This window comes from Cucurbita maxima, unplaced genomic scaffold (assembly GCF_002738345.1).
Source record: "Cucurbita maxima cultivar Rimu unplaced genomic scaffold, Cmax_1.0 Cma_Scf00018, whole genome shotgun sequence".
NCBI lineage: Eukaryota > Viridiplantae > Streptophyta > Magnoliopsida > Cucurbitales > Cucurbitaceae > Cucurbita > Cucurbita maxima.
The window spans coordinates 1,803,252-1,819,948 of record NW_019272034.1 but is presented as its reverse complement, the minus strand read 5'-3'; the positions used below and the strand labels follow the sequence as shown (position 1 = coordinate 1,819,948).

General features: G+C 34.2%; 2 protein-coding genes and 1 pseudogene across 3 annotated transcripts; 1 reads left to right on the top strand and 2 right to left on the bottom strand.

Moving 5' to 3' along the window:
- Position 1: 1 nt before the first annotated feature.
- On the bottom strand, positions 2–3,784 carry LOC111493220 (annotated as a pseudogene).
- A 1,061-nt stretch (positions 3,785–4,845) lies between these two features.
- Positions 4,846–11,410, bottom strand: LOC111493294 (protein PTST, chloroplastic). Of its 2 annotated transcripts, none has more exons than XM_023142943.1 (9): positions 11,254–11,410; positions 10,321–10,355; positions 9,683–9,983; positions 8,879–8,968; positions 6,856–6,924; positions 6,646–6,751; positions 6,388–6,476; positions 5,508–5,620; positions 4,846–5,102 (listed from the first exon to the last, which is right to left on the bottom strand). In XM_023142943.1, the coding sequence occupies exons 2-9, from the start codon at positions 10,338–10,340 to the stop codon at positions 5,000–5,002; spliced, it is 891 nt and encodes a 296-aa protein (XP_022998711.1). In that variant the 5' UTR covers positions 10,341–10,355; positions 11,254–11,410; the 3' UTR covers positions 4,846–4,999. The 2 variants fall into 2 exon arrangements, with proteins under 2 accessions (XP_022998711.1, XP_022998712.1); XM_023142944.1 differs by having other exon boundaries at positions 10,321–10,384; positions 11,254–11,406.
- A 4,017-nt stretch (positions 11,411–15,427) lies between these two features.
- Positions 15,428–16,165, top strand: LOC111493301 (protein C2-DOMAIN ABA-RELATED 3-like). Its single transcript, XM_023142954.1, has 3 exons — positions 15,428–15,541; positions 15,690–15,785; positions 15,875–16,165. Exons 1-3 carry the CDS (start codon positions 15,431–15,433, stop codon positions 16,163–16,165), a joined length of 498 nt encoding a protein of 165 aa, XP_022998722.1. The 5' UTR covers positions 15,428–15,430.
- Positions 16,166–16,697: the final 532 nt, after the last annotated feature.

The following is a 16,697-nucleotide window of genomic DNA, read 5'->3' as shown; positions in this document are numbered from 1 at the left end:
GATCTATTAGGCAAGTTCAAAAATAAAATTAAAAAAAAACAAAAAAAAAAAAACCATCAACTGAAACAGGAACTGAGAATCTTGATCATAGCCCAGAAAGGGGTTGCGCTAAAGGGTTAACACGGTATGAAAATGCAAGCTGCCATTAGTCTACCACTGCTTTCTTTATAGACGATGCTTGTTTTTGAGCCAACCTGAGAATAAAATAATAATAATAATAATAATGTCACATTTAATGTAAACGTTAATTTAATATTTGTAACCGCTCAAACTCACCGCTAGCAGATATTGTTCTCTTTAAACTTTTCCTTTTGGAGGTTTCCACCCCCTTATAAGCAATTTTTGTTCCTCTCTCTAACCGATGTGGGATCTCACAATCCATCCCTCTTGGGAGCCAGCATCCTCATTGGCGCACCGCCCGGTGTCTGGCTCTAATACCATTTGTAACAGCCCAAGCTCACCGCTATTGAATATTGTCCTCTTTGGTTTTTCCCTTCTGGGCTTCCGCTCAAAGTTTTAAAACACATTTGCTTGAGAAAGGTTTCCACATTGTTATAAGCAATGCTTCGTTCTCCTCTCCAATCGATGTGGGATCTCACAATCCATCCTCCTTGAGAACCTAGCGTCATCACTGGCACACCGCCCAATATTTGGCTCTGATACCATTTGTAACAGCCCAAGTCCATCATTAGCGGATATAGTCCTCTTTGTAAGAGTCCAAGTCTACCCACTTTTCAAAAAAATTTATTTATCAAACTTACTATCAGATAATACTACGAATGCTTTTGGAAAATTCTAAAAATACTAAAAAATACTTTGAATGGAGTAAACATGGATGTAGAAGTAAAAGAGAGAAGGATGAGTATCATGCTATTTATTTGACCACAAACATACCTCTCCAAAGTGGTTAGTTTCTTCCGCAATAGATAATATATCAGTACTAACAAACAGCTAAGTATCACGGTTATGCTCGTCTAAGGCGTGTTGTCCATGACCGCATACCCATGACAAGCCAAATCTTTTATGTCTTTTCATATTCTAGTGTTTTACTTTTATATTTCTAGGAAGTATGACGTTTCAGAAATATCATGTCTAGGTCTGTCAGACATGAAATGCCTCAGAATGTACTATAGGGGGATACGACTAGTTGTCAACTTCTCTCTACCCAAGGTTATATACTGTAAGCCGTTGTTATTTCTCTCTTGCTTGCTTATATAACGTCTCTTTCAAAAATCTCTCCTTCGAAAATCTCTCTCTGCCCTCGCTTTCTAAAACCTTCTCTTAAAAACGAATTGACTTAGCTCACTTGTCGTTGGAAAGTGAGTGCCGCACAATCGCAAGTCCACTGCCATTAAAAGTGCGATTGTGACCCTAAGCACAATCCTTCACGTGGATATCACAAGCCGAGTACTTCCAAACTTCAAAGTCATAGTACGGAACGGCCAAAAACATGGTTTTGAAAGTTTTTGCAGTCTAAGAACCGATTCTCTATTAGCACTCTCTCCATCTTGATGGTATCCAGGGTTTAGGGCTGCTTCAGAAGCTCTTGATTTTTTAGGTTCTTCTAGGGAATTACAGTCATCTTTAAGCAAAGATGAAGAGGATGATTGTGACAAGCTAGCAGCTTTAAGAGACTGCAAGTAATCTAACCTCCTCAAAAGTACCTACCCAAAAGTTGGAAGGAAAAATTTGATAATTTTTTAGCAAAAAACTAGGTAGCAAGAACAGTAAAGAAGAACAGTTTTAAGGTAATGGAAAATTACAAACTTAGTTCATCGAAAATCATAAACTTGTGCAATGATACTCACAACAATGGTAATGATAGGATTAAATAATTCATCCCAAATGTCAAAATCTAGGAGAATTTCTGTAACGGTCCAGGCCCACCGCTAGCAGATATTGTCCTCTTTGGGGTTTCTCTCAAGGTTTTTAAAACGTGTCTGCTAAGGAAAGGTTTCCACACTCTTATAAAGGGTGTTTCGTTCTCCTCCCCAACCAATGTGGGATATCACAATCCACCACCCTTCAAGGCCCAGCGTCCTCGCTGACACTCGTTCCTTTCTCCAATCAATATGGGACCCCCACCAAATCCACCCCCTTTGGGGCCCAGCGTCTTTACTGGCACACTGTCTCGTGTCTACTCCTTCGGGGAACAGCCTCCTCGCTGGCACATCGCCTCGGTGTCTGGCTCTGATACCATTTGTAACGGCCCAGCCCCACCGCTAACAGATATTGTCCGCTTTGGATTTTCCCTCAACGTTTTTAAAACGCGTCTGCTAGGGAAATCAATGTGGGATATCCCAATTTTTTTTTGAGAGGCATAGACATTATGAAAATTGAGAAAATAGCATATAGACATTATGAAAATTGAGAAAATAGCATAGACATATTGAAGCTGTATATGCAGGAGATCAATTAGAAGAAAAAAAAGATCCAATGCTACACTGAAGAATATATGTAACGAAGGATAGGCACAATAACATGGCTCAGACATGTTTCATATTTAATTGTCAGCAATCAACATAAACCTTGGGATGTCAAATCAGATAGCAGAACCTTTTAAATGGCATTCATTGGAACATGAATAACAACTATTTACCTGACGCTTTTCCTCAGGTAAAGCAGATTTATCAACCCAAGAGACAGCAAGATCCATATCCTTCGAACCTATCTCTAAAAGCATCTGGAGGTAACTTCAACAATTTGGAGATATTCATCAACAGTCAACAGAGCATGCCCATCACAATGTTCTCTGTCATCGATATTTCTTGAGACAACAAGAACATAGATTTCTTCTCTCTACGAGGTCCAACGCTTCTTCCTCCAGCCATCCAATTGATTTATAACATCATCGACTAGCTATGTCAAATCTAATTATTTCATGACTAGAGAGAGATTTATAATTCAACGTACATGTTCTTCTTCGAGATACACTAATTATTTCAGCATGTATTAAAACACTAGAACAATTTATGGTCCCTGTAAATAAGGAGAATTAACCGAAGTCTTTTTATTTTCCAATTATGATCGTTGATACGTACTCACATGATGAATCAACGGACAGAAGAATCAAATGAATGACAAGACTAGCTAGACATTATGATTGACAGAAGATGAGATTACCCAGTTACTAGAGGAAAATGATAATTTGAGTTCATCCACTATACGAGATGTCCTGCAAGTTCAATATCAATGAACAATAAGAACACTGTCCGTTAAACAATGAAGAATACTAATAAAGTAATACAACAGTTTGATAGTGGTCCATCTTTAAATCACCTATTACAATCGACATCCTACAGAATATCTAAGAAAAATTGATTAATACAATTAACGATGTGTTAATCAAGATAATCAATAGGCTTCAAACCAAACATCAGTCTATAAATATCACTTAGAGAACTCGAATCAATATGGTTAAAAATACAACCACATGAAATGTATGAAAGTAGTTATAAGAACACTACCTTCCAAGTTACTTCAAAGATTGAACCAAAACCATACCAACTGCTTCCAACATATCATTTTCACATCCAGTTTTCATTCGAGAAATACGCTTCCTCATACGTGGAACAGACAAGATAGCTGCAAAGCCCATCAAAGAACCGTAACATAAGGAGTCGATTAACTGTTGAGCGACAATGCGTTGATGGTATAAAAATAAGAAAATTCGATTCGATACCTCTCAGACCGCTCGATCTCTTCCCAAATTGCTTCTGCGTCATCCATGGCGACCCGACCTTCGAGCGTGTAATCTTGTCTCCGTGGGTATAAGTTCCATTTTTTTTTTCTCGATGAATGTAATTTTTATCTTTTTTTTTTTTTTTTTTTTTTTTTNTTTTTTTTTTTTTTTTTTTTTTTTTTTTTTTTTTTTTTTTTTTTTTTTTTTTTTTTTTTAGAATATCAAATCTGAATTTCTGGATTCAACGCGTAAATGTCAGTTAAATTCACGCCAAACTATAAATTACATTAGAATTTGGAGAAAAAAAAATCTATTGATGCAATGTCACTATTTTTCAAATTAATTTATCTGAATTGAATATTGCTACTGCATTTTTTATAACAATTCTAACAACTTTGTTTGTTGGATGATGAAAGTCCCACATCGGCTAATTTAGGGAATGATCATGGGTTTATAAGTGAGGAATACTAACTTCATTGGTATGAGGCCTTTTGGGAAGCCCAAAGCAAAGCCATGAGAGCTTATGCTCAAAGTGGACAATATCATACCATTGTGGAGAGTCGTGCCTGTCTAACGTGGTATTAGAGCCATGCCCTAAACTTAGCCGTGCCTTAAATGTCGAACAAAGGACTCCAAAAGGAGTCAAGCCTCCTCGAAGGTACGAAGGCAGTCAAAAATGACTAAGACTCCAAAGGAGTCGAGCCTCGATTAAGGGGAGGCGTGCTTTGTTCGAGGGGAGGTGTTGGATGATGAAAGTCCCACATCGGCTAATTTAGGGAATGATCATGGGTTTATAAATGAGAAATACTAACTCCATTGGTATGAGGCCTTTTGGGAAGAGCTTATGCTCAAAGTGGACAATATCATACCATTGTGGAGAGTCGTGTTCGTCTAACATTGTTAACTTTGTAACAAAGAACAACGAACTTTCAATCCAATTTAAAGATGCAACGTAACAAAGTTGAAAAAACATTTTTTCAGTAGTATCATAAATTTCATCAAATAGTTCTGTTCTTAACTCGTACATCAATATATTATGAATAAATGATATATTTTACACTTAACTATTGGATTCTAATAAAAATCATGTTATTGATAATCGCATCGATCATGTCGTTTCATATAAACTAAAGAAATTAAATACTTAGAAATCATGCTCGAAGTTTAACTCTTGATAATATCTCATGGTTTTTTTATTTCATAATCATGAAAAAAGTTGATCAAAGGAGAAAGATCTTCATTGAAGTGCATGATATGTTGTAACAACCTTTATTTAAGTACATGATTATTTGATTTATGAGTCTTTTGACGTCAGAACTATTCCACAACTAGCAGGTTATTTTCCATCAAGCCTTGGCCAACAGTGGGAAATTCTGGTGATAGATGCCACTCTCCATCCACTAAGAACTTGATTTCGTACCTTCAAATATAATACACATGATAGGTTACTCAAAGTTAAATTACAAGCTCTAAGAAGCATTACGTAAACTTTAAACGTGCAATTTTGTATCTAACGAGTCTATGAACTTTCAAAATTGTGTTTGTTTAGTCTCTAAACGTTAAGAATTCTCAATTTCATGCATAACAAGTTTTGAGCCTAATCGAAAAATTTCAAGTACTTTTTAGACATAAACCTAAGAATTCAAAGAGTACACTTATTATCTAACCGTTAATCAATGACTGCCATGGTCGTTAATCAACATCAATGTTAATGATCAATTTATATAAATACTGGTCACAAATTAATCAAATTATTAATAAATTAACAAGATTTTCTATAAAATAATGAAAGAGAGGTGAGAAAGGCAGTGGAGAAGAACTATACCTTCCAGGTCTAAGCCTTAAAGTTGTTGAGAACTTAGAGTAAGCACCGGTGTATTCAGGTGATAAGTCCTCCCCAACACTCCAGCCATCAAAAGTTCCCATTACTTGCACACTCTATTCAAAGACGATGATAAAATAATAAGAACGAAGGCAATAATGGTAAGTGGAAGAACAGATTTAAACATCTGGGATAGGTGAATATAACTAGTTGAGTCCTACTTAATTGCAACTAAAACAAATAAGAATATTATCAAGGCATTGAGAATATATTAGCAATTAGTTTGTGTAATAGCTCAAGCCCACCGCTAACAAATATTGTCCGTTTTGGTCCATTACGTATCGTCGTCAGTCTCACAGTTTTAAAACACATCTACTATGGAGAGAGTCTAGCCCTATTCCGACCAGTGATTCGCACCATCTGGTGACTAGCTCTGATACTATTTGTAATAGCTCAATTTCACCACTAGCAGATATTGTCCTCTTTGGATTTTTCCTTTTGCAGTTCCCTCAAGGTTTTTAAAATGTGTCTGCGAGAGACAAAATGTTTCGTTCTCCTCCTCAACCGACGTGGGATCTCACAGTTTATACTAGAGTAAACTCAATAGAAAGACTTTGAGTACCTCGAATCACACATAGAGTTACCGTAGTTATTTTATCTTTTATTATCAAAACTATTGGAAGGCTTTCTTGTAACCTTCATTAGCCTGGCCTTTTTCATTTTATTTTTCATTTTTCATTTTTCATTTTATTTTTAATATTTCATTTTGCTAATGAAATTGATGCTTTTTATTAAAAGGAAACAATCAATGTTAGAATATAGAAAGCAAGTTTCCTTTCAGATAGGAAGAAAGTTTAAACAAATGACAATTTTCTGTTCTTACCTCAGCCATTCCATACCAGAATAGTGGAACTTCTTTTGATTGCACCAAATCCACATCCTTTATTTGATTCTCTATCTTTTTATGAACAGCTTTTAAAGAAAGAACAGTCCAGAAAAATAATAACTAGTCAACATATGTTTTTGAGTAATGATGGAAAACTTTCACTGAGGGCAGCATACGTCATTTCACACACAAGTGCAGAAAGAAGGTAATAAAACTCATAATCGCTGAAATTAAAGCTTTGAATCTTCATTATACCTTTTAGTTTTGTGAGAAGGTGAGATTGAATGTATTTCCCATTAATCTTTCTCGTACCTTCTGGAATACCAGATTGTGCTATTTCTTCTGCTAGTTTGATCAAACCCTTTTCATAATAATACATACATGAAAGAAGATTATAACTTCTATGATTATTGTCTCACTAAACAAATTATAGGAGGATATAAATAGGTTAGAAAGAAGCCTAACCTCAACTTCGTGGTCCAAGACAGCAAGTTCGGTCTTAAAGTTAACTAAATCATTGTCCTGTACACGCAGCTGAGAAGATAAAACTATTATTAGACTTTCCGCTCCCTCGCTGTTACCCAATATTTTGGCTACACTTCAATTTCAATATCCCTCAATACTATATATTACAAGAATCAAGGAAATAAGAATACCCCAACTATCTCAAATTCCCGACATAAAATTTATAGTACGTATTTTTTTTTTTTTTTGATAAGAGACAATTTCTTTGATGAGTGAAATTTACAAGAGGGATGTATAATCCATGATGTTTACAAAAGACCTTCCCAATTTGCAATGAGGGAGGTATAACAATAGGAAGTAAAAATATTAGACAATTTACACCAAGATATAGCTTGGTAAACAACATTGTCGAAAAGTTTTGTGTAGGTTTATGTCATTTCTGAAATATTCTCTGATTTCTTTCTTTCCACAGATTCCAAAAGAAAGCCATAATAGGGCTTTTGCGTTCTTGAAAGGGTGGTACGTTAAGGCCATATCCAAAAAATCCTTTATCTCCCTAGGAAATGTGAGATGTCATCCGAATATATTAAGAATCGTTGTCCAGAAATTTTGAGTGTATGTGCATTGCATAAACAAGTGACTTTGTGATTCGTTTGCTTTCTTACATAGTGGACACCAATTTGAAGAGAGAGTGATATAAGGCATTCTTTTTTGAAGATTTTCACTTGTGCTGATAGCTTTATGCGCTATTTCCCAAAGGAAGAACTTCACCTTTTTAGGTTGACATCCTTTCCATATTGTCTTTGCTAGCATGGGATTATTGCTTCTACTTTTTCCCCCAAGTCCATCATCAAGGATTTTGTAGAAAAGAACCCGTCAGCGCTGGGGAGCCAAGTTAGTGAGTCTTATTTGTTTGACAATACCACAGGGGCAAGGTCAAGGCTTAATTCGGCCCACTCTGTTGCTTCATTATCCTTTAGATTCCTACCAAGCTTCAAGTCCCAAAATTTGTTGACAACATTCCACGTTTCTTTAATCGTGGCTTTTTTGTTGTGAGAAAGCCTGTACAAAAGTTGATACTTCAAAGCTAGCGTGGTGTTTTCAATCCATGGGTTGGTCCAAAATGATGTGCTTCCCCCACTCCCCACCTTATGGCAAGTTCGGTGGGTGATGAGATTTTGATGTTTCTTTATGTACTTCCAAGGCCCTTTTGTAGAAGATGGAGGGAGGTGATCTTTGTTTGATGTAGGAGTATATTTAGCCTTTATAAGATTTCGCCATAAGGTCTTTTCTTCATGATGATATCTCCATATCCATTTGGCGAGGAGAGCTGTGTTCTTCTTCCTTATCGAGAGAAGATCGAGACCTCCCTTTTATAGTACGTATATGTATTATTTTTTATAATAAAAGGCATTTTGTAACGGCTCAAGCCGAAGCCCAAGCCCAAGTCCAACCCTAGCAGATATTGTCTTCTTTGGGCTTTCCCTTCTAGGCTTCCCTTCAAAATTTTAAAACGCTTCTACTAGGGAGAGGTTTCCACACCCTTATAAAGAATGTTTCGTTCTCCTCTCCAACCGATGTGGGATCTCACACATTTTCTTGGGGAATTTGGCTAGAAAGCATTACTACAAAGGATAGATAGATATTGTAGCTCTCTTCAGGATCCTATTTTGTTCTGTTTTTTAAAAAATAAGAAGCATAAGGATCTTACTAGTGAGATATAAAGTGCCACCAATATGAACTTGATTGAAAAGCTTAAATTATTGCAGACATTAATCAGACAAATACTGTCCATAGATGAGGAACTAAACGTTAACTTGGTCGTAGATTTACGTTTAGAATTTTGATTCTGGTTTTGTAGTTAATCTGCACAATCTATCTAAAACCAGTACAAGAGAAGATATACTCAACATAAAAAATGATCATCAAAATAAATAATAATAGAATCATGCATCTGTGTAATGAAAGGTAAAAATTTTCTATAACATACTTGTAACATAAAAAATTTCATGTGTCTTTACACCTGTCGTTTGAGAAGTCGGTTCTGCTGATTAGCATGACTGAGCCTTTTGACAAGCCTCTCTCTTTCTGAATTAGCCAACAATGCATTTAGCTGTAGTCAATTAAGACCAATTCAGCACTTGGACAAATAGAAAAGTGGATATCATGCTTTCTGAAAAGAAACATTACAGAATGGAAGGAAAATAGCCTCAGCATTAGATAAATGCCCAATGCAATTTTGTTTGCTTTATTACACACCTTTCATATTGTACATAATTAGGCATTATGTTTTGTTTTCATCAACTCTTTACTTGCATCTGAAATCGATCATATGAAACAAGGATCGTGACTTATATAGTACTACAACCTATTCATGAAGTAGTAATTAGAAAAATATAGCACATTGATATCCTTCAAGATCCCCTCCATTTTCCAATGTGTATGATTAATGAAAGTACCATTCCCAACTTTTTTTTTAAGATACTTGTGGAAATCATGTAAGCCTGACAAGAATCACCAACTCTTCAAATTTACAAACAGGCAAAGATACATCAATACCCAAACACCATTAAACTCCATTAGAAAGTCGGAATCAAGGATAGAACTAATTTAAAGCTATAATAAATTATGGAAAAAGGGAGCACTCTAAGTTTTGATAATGAAAGCAAAAATTTTCTAAGAAAGATTCTGGGGCAACAGTTGAAGGAGAAACAATAAGAAATAGGAGGTAACTGATTCCATTCTCTGTCATTCAGCAGATTATAAATGCCGTATCCATCATTCTTAATCATGAAAGCATTAAATTCTGAACTTAGTCTACACTTACCTGCTCACTGCTAAGGGGTTCAGCCAAAAGTTCCTCTGCACTTTCAATCTCCTCTACATCTAGGGAAAGATCTTTTGATTGCATTGAAGATTCCTCAGAAGTGACAGGCAATGAATGTCTTCTTTGAATCCAATAACTCTGTGGACGTGTCATCACAGAAGGTTCACGAGAATGGATCAACATGCCAGAACCCATCCTAAAGCTCCGGGTTGTAATATTGCATGAAGGGCTATTCAAGTTTTCCCTCTTTAACTTCCTTGCAATCTTGAAACTCAGTAAAACTTGCTTTTCCAGACAACTCCTAACCAAGATCATAGCATAAGTAATAATGGCATCAGGTTAGCAAAATGCCTCAAACATAGTGAACATAATGATTTGGAATTAACAAATAATGCTCATGATTATAGACATAACAGAGAACTTCATTAATCACATCCATATTCAAAGACCAATCTAAACAACATTTGCAGGGGGGTGGATACATAACATGCTTCAGGTTTTAGATATAGAGATGATCAACAAACCTTTTGTGGAAGGTGCACAAAAATTAGAGTCAGCAGTCTATAATTGAAGGTCAAGCGAACAAGGTACAAAGAAGTTCATAACAATAATTTTCTTAGATAGAAAACAATCTGTACCATGGGGCATAAATCTCCATATCGGTAGGCTCCTCCTATCAATAAAGAATATGAAGATCAGAAACTATCAAAGGAAATATGAAAATTCTAATGTAAACATACCACTAGCCATAGAAAGAATAGCAAGGCTAAAACAGAGTTCCTCAAAAAAATATTCGACTCATTGTCAAAATAAAATGGAAGCCATATGTATTTAGCCCTCTTCTCTAGTGTTTTTTTTACAAGAAATGAAACTTATAATCAAAATAATGAAAATTCAGCAAGACTTGAAGAGAATCACCATCAAGAAGCCTTTATTCTTGTGGATTGAAACCGTTCAAACAAAGGAAGGTACTTTTCTTTGAAAAATTCTCCAATTCCTTTCAATTGTAAAAGAATTTTAACCCCAATAACAATTAATCCATATTCAATTGTAAAAGAATCCAAGTTCAGTACACTTAACTGACTAAAACTATCTAGTTAAACCACTACTACATAACTAAACTAGCTAAAAGCTAACTTAAGGTCAACAAGCTTGATCAACATCCAAATATCAATAATCTGGCCCTACCATTTCTAATCACTCGCTAAATCAAATGTATTCACAATATTTCGTTTCTTGAACACAAAGAAAACTGGAGAAATATATCAGGATTCACCTATACAAGATAATCGGAGTAATCCTCATCAAATTATTAAAAAGAAAAAAGAAAACCAGCATTTTCACAAATTATACTACTCCAAAACGACGATCAGACCTCAAAAGCATTCAACAAAACCCATTTCCAAAGCATCCAAATATGTTTACACACTGATTAATCGCCATTTCTTTCATCATATCGTTTATTTCATTTCCGTGTGTAGCAAAGTTAAGAGCCACGAAAGAAATTTACTATTCCCAGAAAGAAACGAATGGCAATGAGCGGGAAAAGAAATTGGAATCATCAAACTCACCCAACGCTTGCAGTTTCGTGGGTGTACGGCCGGAATTGAATCCTAATTGAAGCTTTTGATGATCCAGTGGCTATGGCTTCCAAGAAGCTCTTGTAATCTTTCGGAAACGAAACTCTACACCGTGTCTAAAATGAATTGTATCGCCAAGAGTTTCGGATGACCTTAAAAAATAAAGGTTTAATTAATAAAAATTGTATAAAAAACTTTTTCAACTTAAAAAAAAACATTAAAAAAATATATATGTTATTTTACTTTTAAAAAATTCATTAATATTCTTAAACACTTTAATTGTGAACGCAAACAATCGGAGAGTGAAACTAAGATGTAACCATAGCAATACAACATAATCCCAAGAACATTTTTTTTTTTTTTTGTAATTTTGCAGCCTTAGGTTTCATTTAGGCTCAATGTATTTAGCCAAATTATGTCTTTGTTCGTTAAAACTCGATCGCGTTCTAAGTGCGACACTGTCTAAAACATCACCCTCTGACCATTGAGCTGGGTTTTTAGGGCTAACGAATGTAAGAGCGATCGTTATCACTCATTTGTATCAACAACCATAAAACAATTAATTTTATGCAACGAGAATTTCTTAAAAAATAGATTTTTTTTTTTTTTTTTACACGTTTTTGCTCACTCTCAAATCATGATATCTAAGTTTGATTTTTAGGCCTAAATGGTCAATATCACTCATTTATATCAATCAGAACTCCAAAACGATCATTTTTTACTATGAAAATGGTAAAAAAAAAAAAAAAAAATTCAAAATAAATTATACCTGAGTTTCTGGCAGAAGTGTCTCCATTAAAAGAGAAACTTTTGAGACTTATAGATAATTTTTACTCGTGGAAGAACATTGAACCCGACTTCAATTAGGTTTACAATTATTTTTATTTAAAAGTTTGATTAATTTTTTTGAATCTTCAACCCATCATAGTTTTTTTTTGTTTTTTTTTTTTTTTAATTTATTAGCACACAACCGAAAGTTTGATGGTGATCGTGCTCAAATTAGGCCTATTTAAGATATCCAGGTGCACCTACTGATTCGATACTATTAACGACTTAATTTGAGGCTGGACCGATATTGAAAGTCAAAATAACCACAAAACAACCATACAACAAAAATAATTACATAATTTGTAGAAGCCAAACCATAAACAAAGTAAAATGATCATATACATTCAAACGACATAAGTGTTAAACGAATACGACTCTTCACAATAGTATGACATTATCCACTTTGAGCATAAGCTCTCATGACTTCGCTTTAGGGTTCCAAAAGAGTCTAGTACCAATCGATATAGTATTTTTCAGGATCTTCTACGAAATTAACCAAAGACTCACTCGCAATAATACTCAACCGTAGGTAGTAGATAACGAAATAGTCAGCTTCAAATTACTAGGGTCCGGTGGACTATGGGTTGTTGCGGTTGTATGTGCCAGGATGTTCTCTCGGAGAGGTACTAGGGTTCGGGTAAAGACAGCTATATCTACCCGGCCGACTGCATACTTGTATGTTCTTATTTCCAGTCACAGCAAGGCTTAGAAAATCTGAGCCGTCAACCTCGTCAGCTCCGACAAGGCACTCCTCGGTGCGACGGTCGCACCACGTCGATGATGCACCGGCGTCGGTTTTGTTGCCGAAGTTCGAACGACTTGGAGAAGCAGCATTGCCGTTGCTTGCAGCCAGTGTAAAGACTAGGATCGCCGCCACCACCGCCATCATCGCCGCCGCCGCCATTGAAAGAAGATTGGGAGGAAGAGGAGGAGAAGAAAGCTGGGATAAAAATTCTGTGGCTAAGTCTCCATTTATTTGAAATGAGGTGTTTGTTTATTTATTTATTATTTTAAATATTTTATAAATATAAATTATTAATTGATATTTTATCGATATTTTCATAAATAAATATTAATTTTAATCACATTAGTGATCGTAGCATTTGATAACTATTTAATCTTTTATTTTTAAAATAATTTCATTTTAAAAAAAACATTCCAATTTTGAAAAGTAAATTTTTTAATTTTTAAAACTTGACATGATTTTTGAAAAATATACAAAAAGTACATAAAAATGCATATTTACAATTAATTTTTTTAAAAAAACAAAACAATAATAATCATACTAAATCAGATATTATGGAATAAGGTTTAAAATATAATAAATTTTAAAATTGTGATATTTTAATAAAATAATAATAATAATAATAAAAGGACGGCCGTCGCTACCCTGCCGACACTTTATTAACTTTATTTACATTATTCTACCCGTGAGGCCTATCTCAATCAATTAGATGGCCCGAGCATGGGACCACGAACAATTTTATTTTGAAATAATATTTGGATTTGGATGATCTCAAATATTAAATAAAATCTCGTGATCGTTCTTGGTATAATTTACCACGAGTTTTTTGTCTCGTGGGTTAAACTTTGATAAAGCTTTAGTAATCGTCTTGTTAGGAGTTTGAAGAGTTTCTTGTAGATTAATGTCATCTTATACTTTTAAGTGAAATGATCAAGAAATAGTATAGATGAAGTGACTTTGACACTATAGGAGTGATCATCAGTTGGTCGGGATTGGTTTTAGACAAAGCACGACACTTTTGAACGATCGACTTCGATTTGGTTAGTTAATTCATTGGTTTAAGAAGAAGGGGAGAAAGGTGATTGCAACAAGAAAGAGATAAAGAAAATTTTAATGTCGAGCATGGAATGTCAAGGAAAAGAGGGGATGACGGGAGGAAGGGACAAGGCGAGAAGTAAAAAAGAGGGAAGAGAAAGAGACACAAAAATAGATCGAATTATTTACGATCGAGAGGTAATTAGTGAATTTTCAATTGGGTTAAAAATATTTTAGCTACCGATTGAGAGGTAATTTTATGAAATTATAAATTTTAAAATAAGTAATTTTATTATTCGTCTTTAGAATTAAAATTTATAATACAATCTCTTATTATATTAACGACCACGTTAATTTACATTCCATTTTATTTTGTCTAACTTTCAAAATTACCATTTTAGTTCTTAAATTTTTAAATATCAAATCGAACTATTTTCAAAACATTTAAAATCATAAATGAACAGATATATATATATAGCCATTTTCTTTATTTTAGTTTAAATAAAATATAACGCAACATAGGCTAAAGTCATCCCATATATACTTTTTAATATGAATATTAGATAACAAAATAAAAGAAAAAAATGCTAATAAAAGAACATGATTAATAAACTTAGGTTAGCGCCATAATTATTTAATTTTTAATTTTTGAAATTCTATAAATATATGTTTCTTCGTTTCATCCTACATTTAAAAAAAAAAATTAAGTAGTTTTGAAGTCTAAAATAAAATTTTTCTATATTTTTTATTTAGCAAAAAAATTCAAATACTTTTATAAAAAATGAAAATGATAAGAATATTTTAAAAAGTAAAAAATAATAATTTAAATGATTATTAGCCTAAATAATTAATATTTATTAAACAAACTCAATAAAAAAAATTATTCTTTTTATGAAAAAATATCAAATTATTTTAGTGATAATTTTCCTTTTTGACCACAAAAGAAATTCCTACTCCAACCTTTAAAATATATATATATATAACCGCCCAAATTGATATGGTAAAATAAGACTTTTTTTTTTTTTTAATATATATGTATATATATATAGTAAGTTATTGCGTACCATAATAAGCCTCTAGATCTTATAATATTTTATATTCATTACGACATGTTTTATCAAAATGAGAGATTAACGACAAGTCAATATTTCAAGTTGATTGTATGAGGCTATGAAATATTAACACGAATATAACTTAAGAGTTAAGGAAATTAACACAAAACCTAACAAATAAGAAAATTACTCGATAAAAATTCGATCTTGAAACTTACCATGTTCCAATAATACTATGGTAACTCTCGCTACTAAACCCAAAAATTTTATATATATTGTTTTTTTTAATACCCGAGAAACATGAAATCTAACCCTAACTTAATTCATAAAAATATTAGACGGTCGTTATAAAAGTCAAATGTTTAAATCTTTATTTGACGGTCCAAAAAAATATAAAATACAAATTTAAATGAGCCAAATTAAGAAGTTTGGTAGCCCACAGAAAAATAGGCTCACAAATCTCTATATTATTTATTCTTAGACGTTCAGAACCATTGATGTTTGAAAGATGGAGAATTGGATGGGTCTACTTAGAATTCATGTGTGTAGAGGAATCAATCTTGCTATAAGAGATGTTCGTGGGAGTGATCCTTATGTTATTTTGAAGATGGGTAAAAAGGTCTTTTCTCCTTTCTTGATCGGTCTATTTGTTCGATTTTGTATTCATTTTTAAAATCTACAAGCGACGAACATTTTAGATTGCATTTACAGCTTTGAGTATTTTTTGTAAATTTGAACTTACGTGCATACTTTTTTTCGTGATACAGACGTTGAAGACTCGAGTTGTGAAACAAAATACTAACCCGCAGTGGAACGAAGATCTAACTCTATCAATCGAAGATCCAAATCTCCCAATCACCATGGCAAGAAATACATTACCCAATTTTTTTTTTCACACGTACTCTATGAAATGATGGTTTGATAACGTCGTTGTTTTGATTCATTTGTACAGTTTGTATATGATAAGGACTGGTTTTCACTAGATGACAAGATGGGTGATGTGGAGATCGACGCTCGTCCGTTCATGGAAGTTGCTAAGATGAAACTAAACAACCTTTCGAATGGAACCATCATAAGAACGATTGAACCAAGTAAGAGCAATTGTTTGTCGGAAGAAAGTTACATCGTTTGGGAAAATGGAGAAGTTACTCAAAAAATGTTTGTAAGGCTAAGAAATGTGGAGTGTGGGGAAGTTGAGTTGCAATTGAAATGGATTGATATTCCTCGTTCTACACAATTATAGACATAAAATAAATAATAATAATATTAAGTTCTTTTCAATGAGAGTTTGAAAGGCTGAAGTTACACAGTTTAATCTTTGTTTGATCGAGTGAGTTCTTTAAATATTTGTAAGAATCCCATATTGTTTTGGGATGAGAATGAAACACTTTTTTATAATGGTATGAAAACCTTCTCCTAGTAGACTTGTTTTAAAGCCTTAGGGAAAATCCGAAAGGAAAAGCTTAAAACGACAATATTTTTTCTTCATCATCTTTCTATACTAAACATGAAATAGGAGTATGTAACCTCAACCCCAATTTCTAAAATGGGGAAGAATGGGAACACGAGTATCATCTTTCTATTCTAAACATGATATAGGAGTCTGCAACCTCAACCCCAATTTCTAAAATGGGGAAGAATGGGAACACGAGTCCGCAACCTTCGCACAAAGAGTTTGCCACCCCCCCCCCCCCCCCCCCCCCCCCCCCCCCCCCCCCCCCCCCCCCCCCCCCCCCCCCCCCCCCCCCCCCCCCCCCCCCCCCCCCCCCCCCCCC